General features: G+C 42.4%; 1 protein-coding gene across 2 annotated transcripts in view; it reads right to left on the reverse strand.

The window, feature by feature from the left end:
• LOC139613176 (raftlin) overlaps nucleotides 1-26,497 on the reverse strand; it is a 101,178-nt gene that overhangs the window by 55,213 nt on the left and 19,468 nt on the right. For both annotated transcript variants that reach the window (XM_071469588.1, XM_071469587.1), the window contains exon 3: nucleotides 3,906-4,083. In XM_071469588.1, the coding sequence (XP_071325689.1) occupies nucleotides 3,906-4,083 (178 nt within the window). The remainder of the gene's footprint in view (nucleotides 1-3,905; nucleotides 4,084-26,497) is intronic.

Consider the following 26,497-nt stretch of genomic DNA (forward strand, 5'->3'; position numbering starts at 1 on the left):
GTTTTCACCCCACAATAGGTGCGTTGCAGTCACCTGTTTTTATGCACATTTACAATAAAGCTGCAAAGTCAGGAAGTTATTTCAGGCAACCAGAGTTACAAAAGTCATGTTAATTTTCTGCATAGACAGTGGAAAGTGAGGTGGCTTAGAAGTCAGAAGGTACAAGCCTGCATATATGTAAAACTGTAAGGAGAATAAGTTAATGTTTCAGTCAGAAACATTCGGTCATCAAGCTAAAAACCCTGTTGCATCTGTCACTAATGTCTAATGTCACTATTCTCCACCAGGAAGTCTAAAAAATAAAGAAGAAAGCATGCAAAGAAGTCTAGATGATGGCCACTGTTGCATTTCACTCTCCATTTCTGTCACTACAGCAGCTGATAAAAACACCGCCACGTCCACCTGGATCAGAATAGGCATATTCATTCGTTGAAAGACAAATTCCACGCCATCTTAAGTGGAGCACATCAGTGAAATGCTGTGATGTATTGGGTTTATTGATGCTTGAATAATTATTTATTGTTGTCATATGCTCCATCTTCCCTCTTGAACACACTTAAAATGAAGACAGCTGATCAAAACCTACTCTGATTAGCATTTGATTTTGATCTTGGTCATTTCGTGGAAAAGTTGCCCTTCAAAGGTAGCTCATGTCTACAGTTCAAACCATAGACTGTAAATAAAGATGGAATAAAGGTTCCTGAAGAGTGGTTTTAAAGCTCAGAGTGGGCTGCTCTACTGTTGCTTTCTTGGCGGTGGTTGACTCCTGGCTAATCCAAAAAATCAGCCAAGCAGCCATGCCCTCAATTATGCATAACTTTAAACTCTAATAAAATTTCAACGGGTGAGTTATATAAAAAATTCTATTCAAGGGGGAAATTGGCTACAGAGACCAAAACCGTTTTTTGTACCAGGCTGTAAACATGTTTATTTCTGCTGTAAAGTTGGACATTTTAACATGGGAGTCTATGGGGATTGACTCACTGTTGGAGCCAGCCTCAAGTGGCCATTCAAGGAACTGCAGTTTTTGGCACTGCATTTTTCAGCCCCGGAGACTGGCACTTGGTTCAAACACTGTTCACAGCCTAAGGTTTTGTTTTCCTGACAAACCCTTGTGGGTGTGCAAGTAATGACCTGTCATTCAGAAGTGAAGGCGGAAGAAGTGTGACGTTATAATACCACAAAATAATCTTAAACAGACACTCAGGATTGATGCTTTTTTTGTCATTTAGGTTTGAGGACTTGATGTAATGTTAGTAAAGTTTTTTATAAGATTCTTCTTTTCCTGCCCAAGGCTTCCCTTGCGACTGTCAGGTGATTGACAGCAAGCAGGGAATATCGTAGCGCCTTGCACCGTTCAACTCGGGCAAAATTACAGCAATAATGATAAAACAGAAAGTTTGACAAACCCAAATTAAGTTGTCATGTTTTCTGTGATGAATTATCTCACACTGTAAGACAAGGAAAGCAGCGGACGGTTTATTTGAAGGGAAGAAAACAGGCTCTGATATCTCCAACAAAACACCAGCAGGGATGAGGGAAAAGACAGAGGCATGTTAGGCAGCTGGGACCAACCTGAAAACAATTTCTCCTCAGGACATAATTGCTGCACTCCATGTGAGAATTTAAATTATCATCAGCATACATTTGCACAAACCAATTAATTGCTTCCCTTCTAATTAATGACTTTTTGACTTTTTTTTTAGTTTTTACTGCTCATATCTTTTGTTTTGTTTTTGTTTACTGCTTGCTTTGCTTGTGTTGTAGTTATCTTCTTTTACTTTGAAACCTTACATTATCTCTCACAACTCTCCCACGAGCCTCAAAAAAGTTTAATCTTATTTTATTTCATCTTAAATTCATCTAAATTCCCTCTGGTCATCTTCCGTTTCCCTTCTGAATCGCAGCCCTGATCCTCCTTTCATTTTTTTTTTCTGAGAAGAAGAAGAAAAACAACAACAACAAAACCCTTCCACAGAAAGTCTCTCTTTAGTTTCTATTTTATGTCTTTTGTGTCGTTTTTTCTTACATGATCCCTCTTTGGTTGCAGCACAACTGTCAGGGCACAGCAGCTCTGATTATTACACTCCTTACTCTTGGTAGCTTGCAATATTGGGTATTGGTTTTTTGTTATTGTACTGTCGCTGTGGGTGAGAGTGTTAGCTAAATGACTGAATGTCAATGTAGATTAGTGGCAGCGGTGCTGTGTTTATGCTCAGCTGTGAAGAAATTACAGCAACGATTTGTCAGCATTCAGAAATGGGTTTTAAGGTGTGGGGGAATCCAGAACAATGCCACACACACACACTCATATAAAGCTACATACTATACATGCATAGTAGGTTTACATACAACAATGTTAGTATGTGAGGATCAGAAAAAGACAAGGTGAAAGTTTAAGTGCTGGGTCTCTTCAGGAACAGGAAAGACAAACACACACACACACACACACTCATGTTCACACATCCATGCCCTGCAGCCAGGGAGCAGTGTTTTGGTAAACAGGCCTGGATGCTCGCTGGGCTTCAGACTCAGACAGAGCCTCCACTGGGGCTTCAGCTGCTCCATTCTGCCTGTCTGCATGTCACTGCTACCAGGAAAAAAACAAAACAACCTTCTCCTCGTAGCTTCAATCTTTTTGATTGTTGTGGTTTTACTTGAGCTGACTTTACAGTACGTGGTCCTGAATAAGTGGATCAGGTTGCATGACCTCTGGGGCTATCAAACACATCCTGAATTTTCCCAAAAGCTACAATAGTTTTTTTTTTTTTCCAGAGAAAGTGATTTTTTTGAAGGATTCTGACCAGACAAATAGCATCCTCCACTCTCCACTGTCCATCACCGCTCCTCCGTGCCCTTCAACCACCCTTGGAGCCGCTCCCTGGCGTCATGCCCTCACTGAAGTGCACACCCACCCCCACAGTTCCCAGGACAGGGAGGCACGGGCACAGGGCTGGAGGGCTGCAGGGCAGATGTAGGGGGCGGCAGTGACTTTCGGCCATACAGCCGGTTTTGGCCGGTGCGTTGAAAGGGCTGGAGATGGAGGACTGAGACTATTGCTGACTCACATCCAATGCAGCTGCCCACATGACAGCTTGCTGAGCCACAAGCAGATGTCGTGATGCTCTGAAGTCACATGGAAAGGTTGAACGACTGATATGAAATGTTACACAAACCTCTGCTGTTTATTTAGGTGCTTATTTGTTTTAGGTGGAAACTGTTCTGTCTGCATGTATCCTGCATAAAAAAAAAATCTGAAACATAAATCAATAGCTGTAAACAGGTATAGTTAATATATAAACCCTAATGTCACTTACCAACCAGCCAGTTTATCATTTTTGTACCATTCAACACATGAAGATAAGGCAAGTGCTGATTCCCACCAAGTGTTTTTTCTGCATAATGACACCAGTTAAGGTGCATTAGTAATCTCGCCATGTTTTCTTAAGTGGCTATAATGGCTTCACCATTTGGTGTTAACAAACAGCTTCTTCCCAGGGGTGTAGCTAAGACATCTGAGGCTCCTGAAAGATGACTGCCTCAGGGCCAGGCCCCCTGCCATTGTTTAGGAAAATACATTTCTTTTAATAATGGACATTACTTTAAATGTGGCAGCCTTTTGCCTCACTGAAGGTTAGTCCTCAAAACACCTTTGTGTTAACTTGTTGTAAGCAATGCATATGTTTATTAATGATTCTTTACTTTAATTTTCTGAAAGATGAGTGAATTTACTGATGTTTTATGTAATTAATAAAATCCATGAAAGTTTTGGGCGCAATGGTGTTTAAAATGTGGGTGAAAACAAATCTGCACCATGTATTTTTCAGTTAAATTAAAAAATGATGAGTCTTAATTATCAGCTCAGTATTTCCGCACTTTAAAAATCACCGTCTTCAGGCTCTTACCCGTCGTTGAGTTGGACCAGAATGGCTCGGTAGAGCTGGTGCTGCGGGCTGTTGGACTCCGGACCGCAGGGGTGGATGAACGGGTGAACGGCTGCCAGAACGAAGCCCTGCTGGTAAAGCTCCTGCAGCTGACCTGGCAGCTCCCGCACCGATGAGAGACGCAGCGTGGACGTCCCACCTGAGAGACACCAAACAGGGAGGGAGTATGTGTGAGACAAAACAGTTGGTGTGTGGAAGCGTAATCTGAGATTTTTTTTTCTCATTTCTGGATTTCATTTTGACACGTTTGTTGCTCTGTGCTCATCGATGTGTTGTTTTTGTCTTGAACTCTCTGAGACAGCTGTGATGAAGGTTTACAGTATCATTCTCTCATCAAACAGATCAAATTCAGATTCCTTTGGATTTCTGTGTGTTGTAATTTGAGTTTTCTGTTTTCCTCGTCTGTCAGCCGTGGTGGTGTGAGCTGCTCATGTTGATAACGCACTTATGCTTCTGTTTATTCTAAACAAATCACTGCTGAGTCTCCAAAGCTGTAACTTCTGTTTATAACAGAGCATTTTTCTCAGGAAAGATACACTAAATTGGTGTTAAAAAACAACAAAGCTGAACTGGAAATGCTGAGTAATTCCGCCTCATGACCTTTCTCCAGACCTCTGCACGCCTGACCCTCATTGCCTTGTTGGCTTCTGCTAAAGTCCCTTTAGTTCTGCCTTTTCTGCCAGTGTCTGCATCTGGACTCCTTTTCCTTATTGCACCTGTAATGTGCCTAATGTGACAACTGATTTTAAAGTGACAAAAGGAAACCACATGAGGAATATTTTCCACTGTGGCTCTTAATACAAGCACTGTTTTCTGTTACAATTGATGCAAATTGCAGTCCTTGTTCACAGCAGTTAGCCTCTTCTTGATTTCCTCTGTTTAATTCATGTATGAGGTTGATTGATGATTGTTGTTGGAAGGTTCTGGTACAGCCATTTTGCTAACTTCACATATTTTTAATGATATAGCACAACAGAGATGAAGAGGCACCAAACTGTTAGACAAAGAAAATTGCTGAGGGGAAAAAAAAACACCATGTGAAGATTTGCAATTCAGATACCAACACTGATTTTAGAGTCATTCCCAGTTTGTTTTGGCAATTAGAATCACGCTTTTCGCTCCATCCCCTCAATCTGGGAGTTAATAAGAGTGGATCAAAATCCAATCAGAGTTGATTGCTCAGGCTCTGTATCACAGCAGCTCTCTATATTCTGACACTTACTTTGATTCCCTCTCAGCTCAACTCAACTGTCCAAGTAGAGCAGACAAGGGTCTGACATTAATGAGCAGCAATCTCTGAGTGGCCAGCTGTTTAAAAAAGGAAAGTTAGGGATGGACTTATGTGCAAAGCTTTTTTTCTCCACATTATTTTTTCCCAGCCTTCCTCCTGAGGGGATGAAACCTGCAGCAGACAGCCGCTGGTCACGGCCTCATTCAGGGAGCAACCAGCTGTGCTACAACAAGCCACACACAGCTTCTGTCAGGCAACATCAGCAAATCAGGACGTATGGTAATGAGCGCAGGAGAGCAGAGTGGTTCAGGTTCAGGAGTGGGAGCAATTAGATTGGAAAATAGAGAGTTTGAAAGCGGGGAGAAGAAGAGAGGAGGGTGGACATGAATGATGGAGGAAGAAACAAAAAAAAAGTCGCCAAAACAGAGAGGAAGAGAGGGAAAGTTAGAAAGACTACGATCGAGACCAGCGCTTGGCCCCGGATGCATGACGGCTGGGATCCCAGCAGCACACTGTACGCGGCGACATTTACTGTGAGCCAAACAGCTGGGGTGCGTGGGAGAGCGCCAAGACAAAGAGCTGGATGCAGAACGAGAGAGAGGGGAGAGCAGAGGAAGGAGGGAGGGAGGGAGGGAGGGAGGGGAGAGTGGGAGAGGAGGTCTGGTTGTCTGTATGAGCTGTCACAAGACGTGGGAAATGTGGCTATGGCTAATTAGAGTCAATGAGACTATACAGAGCGAAAGGTTCAGATCCATGGGAAAAGTCAAAGTATAGGAGTTCAATGGGAGGTCAGGCAGAGGGCGAGTGAGGGCAGAGCTGACTGGCAAGAGGATGCCACTGTTTTGTGTGTGTGCATGTGTGTGTGTGTGTGTGTGTGTGTGTGTCTGGTCTGAGGTAGCACTGGGAACGCTAATATAATAACTGTATTCTCTATAATAAGGCCAGAAAAGTAACTTTCAAGACTCTGAATACAGTGTAGTGTATGCACATCTGCAAAGGTTAAGCTAACTGGTTTATTCCAGTCTCTTATTGTCACTGGTACTATCGCTGTATAAATAAACATAAACCTCACTTCAAGCTGTGTAAAAGTTTTGAGTGACTCAGGAGACAAATCCTGGTCGGTCAAACACACCGAGTGTTGCTGCTTGTCTGAAGGTAAAGTCTTGTTAATGTCTCCATGCTAACAAAGCTGTTCTGCATTACGTCTGTGAAATGTATTGCGTATGCAAAGCTTTTTGTATAACAAGTTGCTGTGATAATAACATGTGGATCTGTTGTTAGTGATACATTACTGATTTACTGCCGACATTGTGTATATTTTACCTGCTGCTCTATTGTCTGTTGTTGATTGATCCTGACATCTTTACATTCAAAGTGGCATCTGCTACTTTATATTGCATCTTTATATTTCATACATTATTCATACATTTAAACAATCAAGAGAGAGGAAGTCATCAAAGCAGTTTATTGCACTTGCACTTGCTATAACTGTGGACATAACAAACAGGAAGTTGTTGTCTTGAATATGCACTTCACTTAAAAAGCTACTGGAGGCAACGTTTTGATATGTGCAAGATATAATATTTTCCTCAGCTGGTTTAGTCCGAGTGCAAAAGCATTTTAGAAGAGACGCTATTGCATACATATAAAGTCAATGTAAACAAGCAAGTGGACACAAACAGATGCAAATTGGCCCTAAAGCATCCACGTGAGTTGAAAATGTTCCAGCTTCATCGGAAATCTTTTACTTATCTAGAGGCTCAATGACGCTGCTTCATGAAAATACAGAGGTTAGAAGAAAGGAGGTGTGTGTATTGCTGGATGTCTACAGCCTTTTCCAAGTCTAAGCTCACTTAGAAATCTCAAAAACAACACGCAACAATAACACACAACTCACACACTCACAAACATACGGAAGACAAATATTGCCTCAGAGCCCTATTTACTTTATTGATACTGTTTGAACTGACAATTTTGCACAAATGAGACAAGGTGATGCTTAAATACACAGAAGAACTTCATTTTAAACAACTGTTGATGCTATTAGACTATTATTATTCTTAGTTTCTGGACTTTTCCTTTATTTTAAGTTGAATCTGATTTGTGTCCTTTCTGTAACTGAATAGAAATGTAATTGTGTTATTAGACTTTTTTCATCCCTTTGCATAGAAGCTGTCTCTCCCTACCCTTTAGACCTTGCTCTTCCTCTGGCAGACAAAGTGAAGCTCATATGCATGACATTGTTCAATCAGTCTGTGCAGGCTGCAACACAATGGTGTGGCGTGCTTTCAGCATGCTATGCACTACATCATCTGGGCTGCAACAGAGGAGAAAGGGATTTCTGGAACAAGCCTGCTAGCTCCAATCAGGAGGCAGCTCCTGAGATGTAGATAGAGAGCTGATTCAGTTCGGATCCCGACTCTTCCTTCCGGGCACAAATCCAGAGGTTCATTGTGAAACCACTAAAGAAGCAAAAGAAGAAGTAGGAGAAAGGGGGGGGGGGGGGGGGGGGGGGTGCTGTCCCCTCAGGGAACGTGAGTGCTTTGGCTAAAAATACTCCTTCAAATTTCTCAATCACGCTCTGTCCTACTGCGCCACAATGCAGGAGCTTTAGAAGTTAAAAGGCGTGGAGGAATTAACACAAAGAAATAGGTCGCCATCGCAAGATGGTAAAATGTACTCGTCTACCCCCTTCCCTCCTTCCTCCTCCCTCCCCTTCCTCTACCGGTGACTGCTTTTTAGAACTGGAATTAATCCTTCTGTGATCTGTGATTTTGGTTTTTTTTTCTTCATTTTGGTGCAACACGAACACCCTGTCCTCTTCCCCACAGGGATGCTGTTGCGTGCACGCGAGGTTCACGAGGCGGTGGATATTAAGTGGAAAATGAAACCGTCTTCGCTTGCTCTCTCATCCCCTTAGTTGAGATGAGTAAATAAGGAATGGTTTCAATTAGGCAGCGGGAACACAGCCGCTGGCGACTTAAGTTGGCTTTAATCGCTGTGTGAGCTGCTAATAATCTCATCCAGGGGCCTTTAAATACACAGGCTCTACATTTATTTATCAGACCAAATTTTATTTATCGTGCTGCCCCCAGAGCAAAGTGTCGCCCAGTGCTGAGTTTTTTTGAATCTCTTGCTGTTGTAAAGATGTTTACTCTGCCCTGAAATCGTGTTATCCAAGGAGAATTGCTTTGTTTGTGTAGATGAGAGCAAATTAGCTGCTGTATAACTGCTGTATGTGAGTGTCAGAGTTGATGTTTCGTACTGCAAATATTCAGGCCTTTGAAGGAGCCTGTGGTCGATCAGACAGGCAATCTGGTAAACCTTACACGGCAAACTGGCAGCCAATTACTTCACTTTGTCTTTTTGTTTACCCTGGAAGAAAATTCTCACACATATCAACAGAGGAGCCCTAAACTTACAGGAACAAATCGCTACGTGACAAATAATGAGAAAAAAGGGGGCTTCTGGTTGACAACCAACAAATTGGTTTTCTGGAAAATCGTGTTAGTGTGGTGCCATCAAAGACACACTGACATTAAAGACAGAGAAGGAGGCAAAAGTATGTATGAATGTATGAGGAGGGACTGATAGCTGTGCCTTCACACTAATGGAAAGATGCTTGATCAGTTGCTCGCTGTTTGTGGTGGATGACAGGTCATGGGTCAGAACAACTTTCATGTTGTGTGAATATCAGGAGTTGTTTAAATCAAAGCTCTGTACTGTTCAGGTGAGCACTGTAAATCTGCAGACAGCTACGGGCGAATGCTTGTGACATTTAAAGTGACTAGTGTTTTAAACTATGTAAAAATACTCTGCTATGACAAATGTTTTGTTTAACATGCTTTTTCAGTTACATGGCTTGTAACTGGCAGTGGCTGACACATTGTTAGTGCTAACTAGGTTTCAGGTTTATTTTGCCCTGCCTCCATCCCCGCAAGTTGACGGGATTGGTTCCTTGTTATATAACGTATGACGCCCTGCAGCTCCAAGGTGCTCCAATTGTAATATATAGAAAACATCATATGGACATGTTCACAAGGTCAAAAACTTGATTTTCCTTTGATTTAATTAAAAGTTAATAACACAAGATCCAAAAATGCAGACAAATGACTGATTGCTGTGGTGATGCAGCTCCCACAAATGCCATAATGTCTTTTTTTGTCCTCTGGATTCTCTGTTGATGCAGCAGATGAGAAATCAGTCCCACCACAAGGTGCATTTGGTGACTGCTCCGGAGCTTTCTACCACAACACATGATCTTAACCAGCAGATGTTTCCATGGTCAACTTTAAAACTCAGCTTTTAAGCTAGCCTGGATGAGAGGTCCTTAAAGTGCTCAGAAAAAAATGTAAATTTGAATATTTACAATTCCATGACAACTTGATGAACTCTATCTGCTAAATGGACCTTGTAGTGAGAGTCCATTCACACATAAACCAATTGCTTATCCAAATACAAAAACCCTGAAAATGGGATAAGAATGTCTGAATGAGGGGTAACATAGAGGGTTTTTCAAAAATCAGGATGACAAATGCAGAAGAATAAAGTTGATTATATAAAACAAAAACACAAAATGGTCCTGAAATACTGAAGGGAACCAGCTTCACAGTGTGAACAGGTTGTCTGTTCCAGGAGGGAGATGAGGAGGAGAGAGTGTGTGAACGAGTCTGTCTCCACATTCAGTTCAGAGTGAATATGTAAACATGCAGGTTTAATATGCATGCATGAGAGAGTTCAACTGAGGAGCAGAATAAATAATAAACACCCATTCCATTTCTTTCTGTGATGCTGACCCTCAACACATGGCCAAACATATTTAACTGACTCATCACTTGGAATTAGTAGTGGCCCTGGTTTCATGTGTCTCATTTCTGGATGAAATCCAGGTATGATTTAATAGACATATATTTACACTAACAAATGTGATTTCATCTGCTTGTGTTTTACTGCCCTGCAAATAGTTAGATCCTGCAACTGAAGCTGTTTGCCCATAGAAATGACAGAATAGAAAGGAGGAAAAAGGAGGAGAAAAAGTGTGAGAAAGGACGACAACAGGAAGGAGGGTGAGAAAATGAAAAAGAAGTGGAAGAAAATAGTTTGTTCTAAAACAAGTTAACCCTCCAGCAGCTGGCACAAACACTGATAACTCACACAGATGGACCGTGGATGAGATAAAAATGATTCAGGATGAGATGAACAATAAAAACAACAGCACCTTACATCATTTCTATGACCGCGAGATCTGACATCTGACATAAAATTAAGTGCATAGATAAAACATTTCAGTCTCTCAATTTATTATTTTCTATATTATTTTAATGCCATCATCACTTGCCGTCCTTTTAAATGTTTTCAACATCTGGCTAGTATGCATCTTAAATCTCCTTCAGACTTCCTCCTTAGCTGGTTTGAGCAACTAGAAGGCAACAAAGCTTCAAAACTTCTCAGCTAAATTTAAGAGGAGTTCAGACTTGAAACTGCTCTGCGCTGGTGCAGACGTGTTGCGTCAGGATAAAAATACAGATGTGCAGAGAACAGATCAATGAGTCTGAAAACTTATCAGATGGCAAAACAATGCAATGCCATTTCTAATACCACGAGACAGGTCTCACATTTTGTAGCAACAACCAGGTAAATGGTGGAAATACAGCATTTACATGTATTTAATTGCAGCTCCTTGCTAGATAACGTTATGTTACAGCCCACTTGACTTCCAGTCTGCCTAAGATACATGAACTGACCAAGCGTTAATTAGTTTACCCACACTAGATGCAAATCTGTGTTTACCCAACGACATTATTGACAAACCATCACTCTTAAAGTGCCCACTTCTACACGCTGTTCACTGACATTGTTGCCCTGAGGAGGAGACTCATTTCTGTGAATTAGAGAGAGCGGTTCATTCACACTGTTTCAACATCTTGACCAGAGCCACCTCCTGTCATTTGAGCTGTTAGATTGTCTCTAATACTCTAATACTTGGCTGCATTTACACTTTATGATCTGCCCCAGATGTATCAGGTAAATACAGGCAAACTAAAGGCTTTGCAACTGTAAAGCTGCCAAGTTGAATCCTTCAACGACTCTTGGAAAAAGACATTACATTGGAAACATTTTCCCATTGTCTCAAAAGTGGTGTGCCCTTGAGCATGGCATTTAAGAGCCAAACAGGGCAAGAGTAGTTTTTGTACTGAGAAGGCAGCGCAGTGAGACGCTGTGTATGCTTACTCAACTTCCCGTAGATAATTCTCACTTTCCATGAATAATAAACGAAAAAAAGATCCCTCAACTTTGAATTGAAACCCTGTCTCTGACACTGACTCACTCTCCTTTTAAATCCATCTGCCGTGTAAGCACCTCTGAGCTGCAGCCTGCTGCATTTCCATCACTCAACACATTTAAAAATAAATGAGTAAATATGAAATTAATAAGCTGAAAGATTGGAGCACCGTGGCTCTGTGCACACACGCCATGCCCCACCTCTGGGAGAAATGGTTCGACCACATTTGCATGGGGGAGAAAATAGCCCGGCATATATTATCCACCCACTACAACCGAAATTTTGATCCTGCGGCTCCTATCTGCCGCATCTATCATTTGGTGATATTGCCTCGTCTAATCATGATTAGAGAATTGTTTGTTTCTGCTAATAGTGATGGCTGAATTAGCAGATGATGTGTTCATGCTGATGCACAGCATCTTAGAGGACACGGTGTTTTTATTTTATTTTCTTTCAGATGAAAAGAAGTTGAGAAAATGCTGCTGTGCCACCGGGGACAGGAGGAATTTATTTCTGGTACAATGCAGCAGAACTTTCAGTACCTGACAACACGGGAATGTAGATTTACTAAAGTATTGAGATTAAATTCAAATGTGAGGTGCATCAGTGTTTTGCTTTTGGCTACTGGCTATAATCAGCAGTATATAAACAGTGGATCACATGACTACTTGTATGTGAAAGCAGAGGCTTATAGTGATGAGCCCACAGAGAATCATCACCACACTCTGCAGGTCAAAACAGCTTTACGGCTCGTTTTAGTGTCTTTCAGCTCATTGTTTTAGTTTTCTGAGCCAAAACTTCACTGTTTTGGTTCAGCCTTGTTTTCAGCCACATTAGGCAGCTGTTCACTACCTGCTCAGCACCAAACAATAAACTGCATTTATATGGAGCTTTTCTAGTCTTATCAACCACTCAAAGTGCTTTACAACAGAAGCAACATTCACCCATTCACACACACAATCATACAGCGCTTTTCCCTACACATATAGTGTTTATCCACGTACACGCACATTCTTACACCGATGATACATCAGGAGCAATTTGGGTTTTGGTCTCTTGCTCAAGGACACTTCAAAATGCAGACTGGAGGAGTCGGGAATCAAACCACCAACCTTCTGATTAGTGGACAACCCGATCCACCTCATTATGACTAGCCAATGAACATAGTGTAGCGTTTAGCAGCTAAGTAGCCAGATATATCCCTCTGGATTTGGTGGAGACAAAAACGGAGCCAAAAGGAGAATGAATGGATTTATATTCGCTTGTGGATATGGATAATGGATATATATAAGTTGCTCCATTTCTGCAAGATGTGTAAATAGGCAGCTGTTTGCTAATAAGATGATCACGTCAGCACTGCTTATCTTATCTTTTTTTTCTTCAGCGTGTTGTGTGTCTTCAATTGTATTACTTGCATTATTAGTAAATGCACATGCTAGTAAAGCCCAGGTTACAAACAACTGGGACTCATGAAAACATTGTACCAAAGGCCCATTAGTAGTCAATAACCAGTTGGTCCAAGCTATTTAAAATTTTAATCTCCCTTAAACTGTTTCTTTTTCCAAAGCAATCATTCTGTAACGCCACAATATATATTTCCTCAGTAGAATTAGAAATAAAAGCCAACAAGAATCCAGTTCACCTTCATAAAGTCCTGATAAAAGCAATACAACATGAATATGGTGTAATTGGCCTTTTGGAACTGAAAGCACCACCCCACTATTCTCTCTGTGAAGTAGTCATATCGTTATTCAGTGTCCAATTAAAATGGCCTTAGTCTCCTCAGGAGCTCTCCACTCCTGTGAGGACCACCTGCAGAACCTTCGCTCAGTCTCAGCAGCCTGCCTTGAGTCATTAGCCTTCATACAGGCTCAAAATGGAAATGCCAGTAACTCGCTCTGTTCTCTGCTCGCTGCCACCTCCTTTATTTTTTCTCTCCTCTCCCTCAGCTCCGATTTCTCTCACCCCTTTGCCACAGGAGGGGGAAGTTTCTCTGCTTGGCTCCTCTGCCCATTTAGCCTATTTTTTTTGCCTTTGCTCTCTGCAGGGAACCTGCCCCTCACTCTTCAGCTCGCCTCCGCTGCCTTCTGTTGCTGCCTGCCCCCCAAAACCCCCTCCATCTCTTCCCTACACTGTATGTTGAGAAGTGCAAAATCTTTGAAGGGTCTCTTTTGCTCTTAACCCCTTTCTCTTCCTCTATTTTTCTCTCATCTCTTCTCCTCGGTGTCAAGACAGCAGGCCAGGGTATCAGTGGTGTGACGGTGAAATGAAAACACTGAGTGAGCTAAAACCTAATTTTCTGTATATTTTCTAAAATTGATCTTGTTGAATTATTATACAATAGTGGCGTCTCTCAGGCCATAGAGCAATCATGCATTTTTCCTGAAAAAAAAAAAAAAAAAAACCTCCCTAGCTGAGTCTGCAGCCGAGCTAACGGCTGTCAGGCTGTACTTACATACACTGGTGCTTTGAGCAAAATTCAAACATCAACATGCTCACAAGACAAACATGCAGATGTTTACCAGGTATATTTAACTTGTTCACCGTCATCTTAGTTTAGCGTGTTCTCATGCTAACTGTTGCTAATTATTTGAAAACACTGTGTGCAGCTGAGGCTGATGGGAATGCCATTTGTTTTTCAACTACTGCTAACCAGCATGCTAACTGTAGCGTCCAGCCTGCACTCAGTTCAGCATGAAAGCATGAAAGAGTAGCGCTACTTAGAGAGTGTATTATAAACTCTTGTAAATGCAACAATGGCAGATGCTCGTGGAAAAAAACCATCATTACCACCTGCTCCTGCCCAGAAACCATATTTGGCAGGAGAGAAAACTTACATATAGCACCTTTAAGAGCTGGAAAAGACTCAATATTTGATGCAGTGTACTTGATATGACAGAGACAAAATCCTATACAATATTAAATCTTAGATCATGATATGATTTATCACCCACCTCTACTGTAACTACAACAGTGTTACTTATTATTTCTTCACATGTTCAATTTTTCCACCAAATGAGTCTTGCAGGATGAAATTTCACCTCAGTAACTGTTGCTTGCAGCACTTCAACAACAAGAACAAGAAGTATATGAAGACTAGATCTTTTATATTTCTGGTATGGTGATGATAAAAGCTGTGAATAACAGTTATTGTAATTTTCCAGCGCGGTATAGAAGTAGCACCTCTAAAGAATTTATGACAGAGAAGAATATAGGATACTTCGTGAAGATTTGTTACTTGTCATTGTTTAGGTTGCAAAGGCGAGTAAACTCTTTATTCTGTGGATAGAAACAGAGTTTAGATTGGTTTACTGTGCATTATGTCCCTGCAGGGTGTGAACAGTATCGACCCCTCCGTCTTTTCACTTCTCTGTGTGACAGGCAGTCGGGGAACCTACTGTGAGAGCCAATCTATGTGTGTCTGTCTATCTTGCACTATCTCTCTCCCACTCTCTCGCTCTCTCTCTCTGTCTCTCTCTCTCTTTCTCTGAGGTCCAGGATGGCGTCATTAGCAGTCAGGGCTCAGAGTGCAGCTCGGTGGAGCCCTGGGGCCAAAGCTTTGTGCCTTAATTACCCACCTAATGAGTCAGTGGGAAAGTCACTGGGCCTGCTGGTGCCTTCCTCTCTCTCTCTCTTTTTTGCTCACACACACAGGCACATGTACTGTATTCACTGACTTATATGCTTAATCACTCATTCACTCAATGGAGCACACACACACACACACACACACAAACACGCTTTCACACATTTCCGCTTGCTGCATCCACCTAATGACTGCAGTTGTAGTCACTCACTCGCTCACTCACTTGGTCGCTCACCTGCTCGCTCTCTCCCTGATTTACACACACATATATTTATTCACTCAGTTGCCTGTCACACCAAGCCAGTTAAATCTGACAATGCATTTTGGGGGTGAAAACAACATCTCCACACTTGCATTTTCAGGTGGTTTTCATAAAGATTTCCATCCACACTGAAACAAAACGGCTAAATCTTTTCCTCTTCCTCCTCATTCGTTTGGCAAATAACAAAACTTTGCATCACAGCCAACACATGGGACGGAGCTGGACAGACACTGCCCAGATACTCAGATGAGTGCCAGCTGAATAAACCTCTCTTATCCCCTCGTGCTCTCTGTGACCATTTCAGCTGTGTTTTAATTCAGCCAGTTCACAATATAGTTGTTGTTCTCATTTACATATGTTTCGTTTCTGTTGTCGGTGGAAAAAGCATAAAAAAGTAATGTAATCTCGGCTTATAGATGCAAACAGTAATTCCTACACCACTGTTACTATTATAGTTGGGTCCAAAAGTCTGTGCGTCAAGAAAACCACTATTTCATGATCATTAAGTCGTCAAAATTAGCATAAATAGAGGTTGACAACAATGTCTGTATCAAGTGATAGACTATGTCAACATTTATGAGGAATGATCACAGACATTAAGTCTTTTGAACAGTTTTTCCACAACAGCCGCTGACTGTTTTCCCTGGAAATGAGACGGACCATATCCACAAACAAAACACCTCACATTTGAATGCAGTTATTGAAATGAAATTATATTTCATTCTAGAGCACAATTTCTTGCACACACACACACACTCTCTCTCCCTGTGCCTTCACACCTCCTGCGCTCTCCCGCCTCACATTCTCACAGTGGCACTCAGACTGATGGGATCACACCTGCATGTAGAGCAGAACAGTCTGCTCCTGTTCGCTTCCCAGATGCTGCAAGCAGACATGATGACACTTGCCGTGCCATTAATGTAGGACTGAGCTGCTGTCAGGGCTCGAATCCCACTGCGCAGGAGAGCTTTATTAAACCAGTTCAACCGTGAATGTTAAACAGAAAACAAACAAAGCTGAATCATGTTTTCAGAGTAAGTATTTCTTTTCATATCGCTCGGGAAAGGGACACCTGCTCTAAGGAAATCATTGCCAGCTTTCTTATGACCTTTGCTTTTAATCAACACACCTGTTTGACAATGACAAACAATATAGACAAATAAATGACAGGTTTCGAGAGGAAACAAACAGGAGGAAAATGGTAACTAAAAAAACCGGTGGAACATCTGCCCCAAGGCAAAAATTCAAAAAGCAAACTCGTGACTGGACAAGCGAGCAAAATCTGGACAGGGAAGCAAAAGATACGCTTTTTTGCTCCTTCAACAACTCCTGTTAAGATGCCCCTGAGCAAGATGCTTAATGGCCGACTGCTTTGATGGAGCTGCTGGCTGGCACCAGACTGTGGTTGTACTGGGCAGCTCCTAGGTCTTAATGTCCGTAACTGAGTGAGTGTGAAGGGCGTTACTGAATAAAAGCACACTGCGGGGCTTTTCTGGGTATATAAAGATAAAAACAAATAGCCCATGATGGCCGGCTAAATGCTAATGTAATTGCTCTCTGTTTGTCTAGACAGAGCATTTAAGGCTACTCGGGAAAATTTCAAAATAAATGTGTATCTTTCGGTCCGTGTCCAGAGCTCTGGCGGAAGCTTTTACTGGAGATGAGGAGAAAAGCAAGTCAAAGCCATCTACTGTTCCCTTCACTAAATGACTGGAACAATGTATTTCTGAAGGCGCACGGCTAAATGAAAAGGCGCCAGATGTCTTGATGGGGGAAAACTACCTGTAATTTGTTCAGCAAGTAAAAAGGTTTATATATAGAAAGAAAAAGGTCTGTATCTTTCCCCCTGTGTCATTCTCTCTCTCCCTTTCTCTCAGGAATTTAAGTATTCCTCCATCACCAGTCCTCAGCCTGACACGAGGCCTCCAGAGTGCGTTTTGTCCGCTCGACGTCACCTCCTCCACTGACAGCCCTCAGTTGCCTGGAGACGCCGCTTGAGAGACAAGCTGTGGTAAATGAGCAGGTTGTTGATCAAAGCCCACGAAGGCTCCACTGCTGCGCTTTCAACAGCGCGGCGCTCAGACGCCACACCACTCTCACTTCCTGTCCTCCGCTAACTACAAGTTGCTGGCTTTTTCCGTACAGTTCACCCTGACATTAGCCTCCTGTCGAAAATCACATTTGAAGCACTTTCTGCCGAGACGTGCTGGCTTGATTGGGGGGTTTTTCTTCCATTAGCATTGCAGAAGACTGTGAATTAGAATTTTAAAACATGGGGTTCTGCAATGATTAAGCTCTCTGACAGGCTCAGGATGTTTTGGTGGCACCGGGGGTCTGCCATTAGATGCTTTGTGCTGTTGATTGTGGTGCATAATTTCCCTGATACTCTGACGACTGCAACCATGGCAAACAACTGGTTTTACGGCCGTTGTCATTTTTCAGGCAAAAAAACTACATAGGGGAAAAAGTTAAACTCAGAGACATTCTGAAGACTTTTAATTGTCTCAGGCCGTTTAGTAGCAAAACCACAATGTAAAAGGTACAAGTAAAGACACAGTTAGACAAAGAGCACTTGCCACCCAGCAATGTCAGCTCTGTGTTTAATGGGCATGCACCACAGGTTACTGCTACCCTGCTCTCATCTCATCACACAGCCACATCGAGCAAGCTGCGGCAAAAAAAAATTGTGGAAATTGTCTGCAGAATGAAAAAGGAAACTTAAGTAACGTCATAAACTACTGATCCAGACCAGATCATCAGACCAGGAAAATGATGTTTCTCTGATTGTTTCTCTGGAAACAATGGAGGCTGTGGCAGCAGCTTTCCACTGATTTAAGTTTCTTTTTACATACATAAGTAATATCTGCACCAACATATCTGTGTCTCAGCAGATAGACATGAAGGGGGGTTTATAGATAATGTGTGTGCAGCACTGTCATGTTGTGGCTTGTTGATATGGGGTGTGGCAGCCCTTTGTCCTATTGGCTGCTGCTTTTGTCTTGTGTGTCCCTTCAGGTCCTGGTAGGCGAGTTTGCAGCACCTGGCCAGTCCATCCAGAATGCATCTAACACCAGCCGTCTCTGTCACTCCATCACTGGATCACTGCCCTGCACTGCATGGTTTCTTTTGTTTGGTTTGGTTGAACTTGTTTTCACTTTACCCCATACAACACTACACTTTCATACACATCCACTCACTAACACCACTGATCTACTGACATTTAGTTTGGTTTCCACTTATGTAAATAAATGTGACTTGTTCGTTCTTTCAAGTACATCTGTGCCCATTTCCCTCCTTTTGTCAAGGCCTAAGTGTCGGGTTGTGACAGGAGCCACTTTTAGATATTTTTTTGTACTGTAGTTTTATGTACTAATGCACTGTATTTTAAATGTTCATAATAGTTTAAAATACCAAATCTGTAAAAATAATAGCAACTGCAGCTGATAAATGTAGTGGAATAGAAGTAAAGAGTAAGAGCAGCATAAAAGCAAAATATAATTCTGAATTACTTGTAATTACTTACATTACTTAATGAATAAATAGAGTTTGGGCCGGTGTAATTGTCTGCATGTGTGCTTAAGGTCAACACAAAGAAAAAAGAAAAATCTCAGTGCACACTTGGACACACGCAGTCACACACACCTACTTAAAAACCCTCTCACCCCCAGCCCGCAGCCCTTGACATTCCTCCAGTTCCCTGGTTGAAATGTCTGGGAGTAATTGAGGAGGCACGCTCAGCTCTGCACTGCACTGCACAGTCCCGACTGGAGAAGAGCCTGACATGTCACTTCAGTTACTCTGCCTGCAGAGAGCTTGTCCAAAATACCTGGCTGGGAGAAGCTCAGTGACAGAGCAGAGTGGAGGCCAGCGTGGGCGTGATCGGGAGTGTCAAAGGTAGCTCTGGGACATCACAATTTACTGCTGGATGTGTTGTGATCTAGATTCAAGGAAACATCTGGGAACTTGTACATGTGGGAGCTCGGTTGTCACACTCCCCTCTCCTCCTCTGATATCTAAGCCAGACTTTTACTACACAGGGTAGTAGCTGTACCTGAAATCCTCTCTGCTCGTGATGCTTTATTGTTGAGCATGTGGGCAATGAAAAGTGAAAAGAGTTTTTGGAACAGTAAAAAGACCCTTGTACGTTTTAGAAAAGCATTAATGAAATAAGAAATAAGGGTGTGTTGTATCCTGTCTATTTTAGTTCCATCAAGCTGTCAAATATGTTGGCAGGAATACAATTACTATTCAGTTTTTTGATGAGAAAATAATTGAGTTGTATACTGTTGATGTTGGTGGCAGCAAAAGAGAAGGCCATAGCCTCAAAAAAAAAACCCACCAATAATGTTAAAGCCTCAGCAAAGTGCAGAAGATGTAAAGCTTCAGGACGAAGTGCTTTATAAGTCAATGAACATAGGTTCACGAAACTGTATCTAAAAAGGACAAAAAATAATAATAAAAAAATAAAATAAATAAACAGTTCAAAGGCTCCATTACCCTCCGTATAACACTAAATATGTTTCTCTTTTAAAGACTCCACACCAACCGTTAGCTCGTCTGTTCCAGACTTACAAGATGAAGAGTCAGCCTAAAAATAACGACAAAGTGTGAAATGGTTCCAGGCTTGCAAATTGCTCTTGACTGTGAAACTGTACAAGGGCTCTGGTGACCTGTTTGTTGCAGAGCATAGCAGTTTAAAGTTGGTATCTGTTGGGCCTGTTCTGCCTGGAGCCTCTAAACACAATCCCAAGAAGAAGAAGCTCAGGATTATCTTCTTTTATTCCACATCAGCCTGCTCTCGGAATAGACTGTGAAATATCTAGTGTGTCTCTGTTATTCAGGCTATACCTTCAAACCAAATCCCTCAGTATAGGTCTCTGTGTTGTAAGAACACAAGCTAAATGCTCCTGTAGTGTGCAGCGGTGGAGGAGAGTGTGTGAGGTAGAGATCATTACTCCTTATTACTACTAAAGCATGTGAGATTTTTTTTTGTTATAGCATTTACAAAATCATGTTTTGTGAAATGACACATTCTCTGTCACTGAGTTTATTGCAAAAAGAAATGTACCCCCTGTCACATAATGTGTTGGAATTGTGACTGAAACACAAAGATGCAGAGGTTCAGGGTCCTTCCATTTCCAACCAATCATTTCCATTACAGAGTCTCTGATCAGGTGTTAAGGTCCCATATTTTACACTTTTCCTGTGTTTTATTTTAAGTGTTTATATCCATAAGACGATATATTTGTGGTTCTAAGTACAAAAAACCATCTCAATGTAGTTTTACATCTCCTCTCTCAGGCTTCTCTCTGGAGCTCTAGTAACAACAGGTCAATGAGCCAATCAGAAGAGAGACTCAGGGCCTTTCTGATTGGCTGATTTATTTCTGCGTGATCAAATAAAAATACAGCAGATTTCAGGTAAACACTCAGAGAAACCAAATCCTGCAAGGTTGGATGGTGGGTCCAGGTGGGCAGGGCTTGGGCATGGCTGAGAGATGTGACTGCTTTGTTGTGACATCACAAAGTTACAGAAGTCCTGACGGCTGGTTTTAAGGCTCAGTTTCTGAATATAGGCTGTGTGCATTTCTCTGTGGACTGAGGCTTTGATACTTTCACAGTATCAATGTAGAATCTAGACCTGCTTTGTTCAAAAAAAAGACAAAGTTTGACTTTATTGAACATGGGACCAATAACATCACCTCCTTGTTAAGTCAGCATAAAAAATAGATATATTTTGGAGAAAGTCAATGCATTAAATATGACAATGAAACTTATTTGCAAGTGCAGACTCACAGGTCAGGGGAAAAAAATTAAAATCTCCATTACATTGGATGTGGATGACGTCAATGATCCAGTACAAAACCTGATGGAAGTTCATCCAGTGGTTGTTGAGATATTTATGTTTAAACCAAAGTGGGAGACTAATTTACCAACAGTTTCCATCCTTAGAGGGAAACCACCAGTGTGGCTAAAAGAAGTTAATTTCAGCCACACATAAAAACGATATATCATCTAATCCTGATTCAGACTGTGTGTGTGTGCTGGAGGGGTATGGATGGATGGTTTCTGACAATTGAGAGTTTCACTGGGCTGCACTGGAGGGCCATGGGGAACCAGAAACCAAGTGTATGCTAATAAAAACACAGTGCTAATCCATCACCCAGTCTCTTCAGAAGTAATTAAGTTAAATTATATACGCGCCCCCCCCCCCCCCCCCCCCCCCCCCCCCACCCACCCACCCCCTACACCCGCACCTTAATCTCCCTCCAGATGGGGACCCTGCTGAGCAACAGGTGGCCTCTCTTCATACAAACCTGCATCCCACCACTGTCATTTGAATCCATGGAAACAATAGTGGACCCAAAGAGCCAGACACACGGGTGAAATATGAGACGGATGTGTAATTATGACAAAGTGAGTGCACGGGTGCGATATCTATTTCATAATTAACCACCTACTGTGCTTCTGTGACACCTGTCTCTGTCTTTTGTCTGTGATTATAACAATAGACTGACAAAAGAGATGCACACACATGGCTGCCTCGCGTTGTCACAGTTCGGAAAGTTCGAGCCATCGTGTACGTGTGAAACGAAGCCAGAACAACACCTACAAATGGGTGAGCACCGGTTTGAAAAGCATACTTTTATTTTTTGGTTTCTTTTATTTTTAAAAATTCTAGGAGTTTAAAGGGACATGATTAGAAGCTCATTTTCGTTTCCTCATATTCTCACTTGTGCTTAATGCAAATTGCTGTACACAAGGGTGATCTGCATAACTTTTTGGTGCTTGTTGACATGAAACCATACGAAAATATATAAAACCCCTTTCCTTTTTAAAATGAAGTTATCTTATGCTGAAAATCTGTTTTAAAAAATGCCTTAAACAACTGCATATAGGTGACCAGTGCACTTCAGCTCCACAGCAGGGGAAAGCCTCTCAGCACAGTGTGTTTTCACATATCATCACGCAGTGTAAACTCAGCCTAATCAGGGTTCTGCTGCCTGTCGTCACAGAGGAATAGAGAATTATACATCCGTGTTGCAGGGACGATGAACCCTGATTGCTTCTCCCTCGTCTCTCTGCCATGACTGCAAATTCATCACACCAACAAATCGCTCCCTGCGTCTCACGTGGGTGTAAGTGCAATCAAAGTGTAACGTGCACGCAAATCGACCCCAATCAGCACCCTATTTTTGAATGCCACCCCTTCATGTGATGGGTTGACAACATAAGCAGGTTTGAAGTGCCTCCATTCCTGTTTGAAAATGGCTTCGGGCAAATTGTTAGTCCATTCTGGCAAGAATGAAATCACATTAAATGTATGTGAGGCCAATGCGTACGCACCTAGTTGAAACATGACTCACAGAGATGCTGCTCTCATCAGCAGAGCTCCGGAAAGAGTCGATCCGGCTTTGCTCAACAAACATTTTCAATGAATTTCTCTCCCCATTTGTCAAACACACATAAATAAAACAGCAGCATTTTTCACTTATTGATGCTTTTGAGTCCTGTGGGCCTCACCGGAGAGCCCATTTCTGAGGAAGAGCGGCCAAGTGAGGGGCGGTGCAGCAGAAAGAGGGACGCTGCTTCTGCCAATTCATTCTAATAAGGCGAAACTTCAAATATGCTTTTGAAAAATGTCAGGCTTCCAACTCCTAACATGTCCACTGAGAAGGGTTCAAACAACTTCAGAGGGTTCGGGAGTCTCCGCTGGAGCTGGTTAATGGGAGCGGGAATAGTTTTGGGCACAAGGAGAAAGACAACCGCAAGTGTCTGCAAAAGGACAGTTTGCATATCTCTAAATCACTGTTTCATGGCCTCTTAAGTATGCAAGAGATCCCACTCTCACAGAGGCAGACTAAGCCATGGTAGTTAAAGGAAAAACAAAAGCATCCTGCATCCTGCTCTTTCCGATCAATGCAAGAATCATCTATTGGCCGTATTTATCATTTAGTGCCCATTTTGGAGATGCAGAGACTAAACCTAATGCATCTTAATTAGAGTTTTATTTAAAGGACCACAACTGGCAAAGCTAATACCACACATAAGCTGTGTTGTCTCCGGTCATAATGGAAACCAGTCCTCCAACCTGAGCAACCACACAGGTCGTTTTTTTCAGCCCTCTGATGTGACCCATGCGTACCTACACCGGCAGGCGTACCGGACCTTGGTTGTCACGGTTACAATTACAAACATGCTGACTGAACCAAGAGCAGCGTAGCTACCTTTGTTGCTATGTTTACTACAATAACAGACATAGTTTGGTAGGATTTAGGAAAAGATGGTGGTTTGGTACTTTCTCTACATTAGACGATCTTTGTTGTCATGGTTACAATAATAACAATATAACTTCGGGTCATTATAACCTGCTGCACAAACAACCTATGGGCTCATTTTTTTATGGCGGGACAGTCTCAATGGAAAAGCTCCTGTGGATGCACAAGACCTCATCTAGTTGTCATTGTTTGAAAATGACACCTGTTCTCACAACATGATTAGTGGCAGCCTATAAAAAAGGCAAAATATTAATGCTATAAGTCATCTTTGCTTACAAAGCTGTTGAATTTCAGGTAGTGACATGTTTCCCAAAAATGAATTCATGGCATTTTTAAACCAATATCTAACATTTAATTTATAAAAGTACCCTCTCCTTCTTTGGTGTAAGTTAAGGACACAGAGTTTAACAGGAGGAGCAGTTTATAACTTTGAACAGAGGGGAGGCAGCAGAGAGTTTCATTATAAAGCTGACTAACCGTACTTATACACAGCATTTTCTTCCTCTCCAGAAAAGGTCTGGAAGTGCTGAGAGCGTGCTTTGTAATGTCATTGTGCAAATACTGGCTGCAAGGAGAAAACTCATAACTCAGATTTTGATGAGTGTTTGTTTTCAGTTCAGCTGAGCGATCACATGGTGCCTTTATGAGCTGAGAAAATTATCCGACCTCTCGAGCTCATAAATGCATTTCTCCACCTCTGAGGGAATGTCAAGTATGCATTTCTCTCGGGCCTGCTTATCTTTCAGGTCACCAATCATGAATTTCATTTCAGATACTTCAAGGTCCAAAAGTTTGTGTGCTAACTGACATCTGAGGTCTGGTGTTGAAACCTGAAACATCTTTTGCTTTGACAACATGCTGTAAACACCATACACGGCAGGAAGTGAGGTCAGGGCTGAGGTCACTTCCTGCATATTCTGCTGTTGCGGCCTCACAGGCCTTTTGAGTGAGCGGCTAACAATAGCTGTGACCGCGTGAAAGATCCTCTATTTCTCTCCACACACATAAATACATTTGTTCCTCTTTGGGAGGTGCTATCGGGGCCGGGCTGAGGGCCGGCGGAGGTGTTTTGTTAAATTTAGATTGTTTGCTCCTCTGCTGTGGAGACCCTGATTGCATTTCAACACAATCAATACTGGCATATTGGATCTGAGTGAGAGGGCAATAAGAGCCAATAAAGCTTTGAGGGGGCGTTCAGGCGTATTGTCTGTCAGGCGGGCTGGAAAACAGCAGAGGCCTCGTTGGAGGAGGCAATAAGCAGTCAGGCTGGATAAAAATACAGCAGTGTACAAACACACCTAAACACAAGATAAACCAACACAGACCCAGACACAGAGGCTGTAAGACTAAGAACATGTCACCCAACTACATATATACATGCGCACAGACGATCCATACAAGCCACACACAGCCTCTATCTTGGTTTCTATCTATCGCTCCTCATTTCCTTATTTCTCCTCTAGACACTCTCACTCACTTACTCATCTAATGACGCACGCAGATTCCCCACCCACATGCAGAATGCATGTCTCAAAAATAAAACACAGAGAGCCGCAGGATGTGTTATTTTGCTGAAGCACTGGGATGGATGATAATAAGGTCGTTTATAAAGCACAGTCATGACTGGAATCTCAGAAATCTTGGGGGATTTTAGATTAAGATCCAAATTCCCCTGAAGATTTACCAAGCCTAAAAATGTCTCTCTCAGTCTTACTGGGTGTTGCATCCCTGCTTTCGCTTTTTTTTTTTTTTTTTTTTTTTTACTTCTCTATTATTCCGGGGCCTCCTGACCCCCCATCTCATCTTCCTAACCTCTCATCTTACACAACAAGAGCTGGCATCCAGCTGAGAAACCTGTAACACACTCATCGTGCTTGGCCTGAACAACCTGAATCAAATCATGAGGAGAATATTTCTCTGAGCGAGGGAAATTGCATTTGCTGCAACGCCATACACACACTGGAAACGGAGTTCAGTTAACTGCAATAACAAAGCCCTCAGACACAGGAAACCGTCGGCACAGAATACGAAGCATTACAAGGAAAGCTAATCTTAAACATAACTGCTGAGCGAGAGGCAGCGAGGGAGGGAAGGAGGGAGGGAGGGAGGGAGAAAGAGGAAGGAACCCGAGCAGAAATCTGCGTTTCCTGTTGCTGAAAACTTTGTCAGCAGATGCAGCCGTTTGAAGCTTAACGAATGGAACCTGCTGAGCTCCGGCTCTGTCACACGCCTAAAACGCTGCTCTGACATCTTTGTCTCAGCAAACGATGCCTTGGCATTTCGCTGCCTGAGTGGCTCGAAATAATACGAGTAGCACCCACTTAGTATGCCACTAACTGTGGATGGAGGCAGAAACAAGAAGCGGCGACACAGGTCTGAATTTGTACTGTCAGCCTGGACGGCAGCTGATGCATATTTCATGCACATTTCTGGAAGATTCCACAATTTGGCAGTAATCACGCTGAATACCTTCATCAGGAGAGCTCAGTGTGCAGCGACGGGCCCGTTCCGAAGGGGGATCCGGATTATTAATTCAGCATTTTCTGATACATAATCACCATTTGCCCGTTTTGATTTCTCACAGCATCAGAAACACGTTTCCCATTCAACTCACTTCAGCCTGCATCTAATTTACAATCATGTTTTGATTTGAGCTGTGCAGCCCCACCCTGGGCAGCGGGAACAGAATGGAAATATAATGTAAAAACCAGATGACCGTGAATTCAGTCTTCAATGTCATTCTCCCCTTCAATAACTGCGATTCAATTCCACCTCTCAAGCTGAGGAGCCAGGGGATAAATCCCGGCTCCCCCGCCATCCAAAGACTAATCTCCCCTCGGAAAGCTACTCCGGCGTGTGGCGTTCCTGCTGACCTCTCCTGCAGCTCAGTCTTATATCTGAGTGAAGTGACTG

The sequence above is a fragment of the Trachinotus anak genome, unplaced genomic scaffold, assembly GCF_046630095.1.
Source record: "Trachinotus anak isolate AG129_WGS33_773 ecotype Australia unplaced genomic scaffold, CSIRO_AGI_Tana_v1 ptg000032l, whole genome shotgun sequence".
NCBI lineage: Eukaryota > Metazoa > Chordata > Actinopteri > Carangiformes > Carangidae > Trachinotus > Trachinotus anak.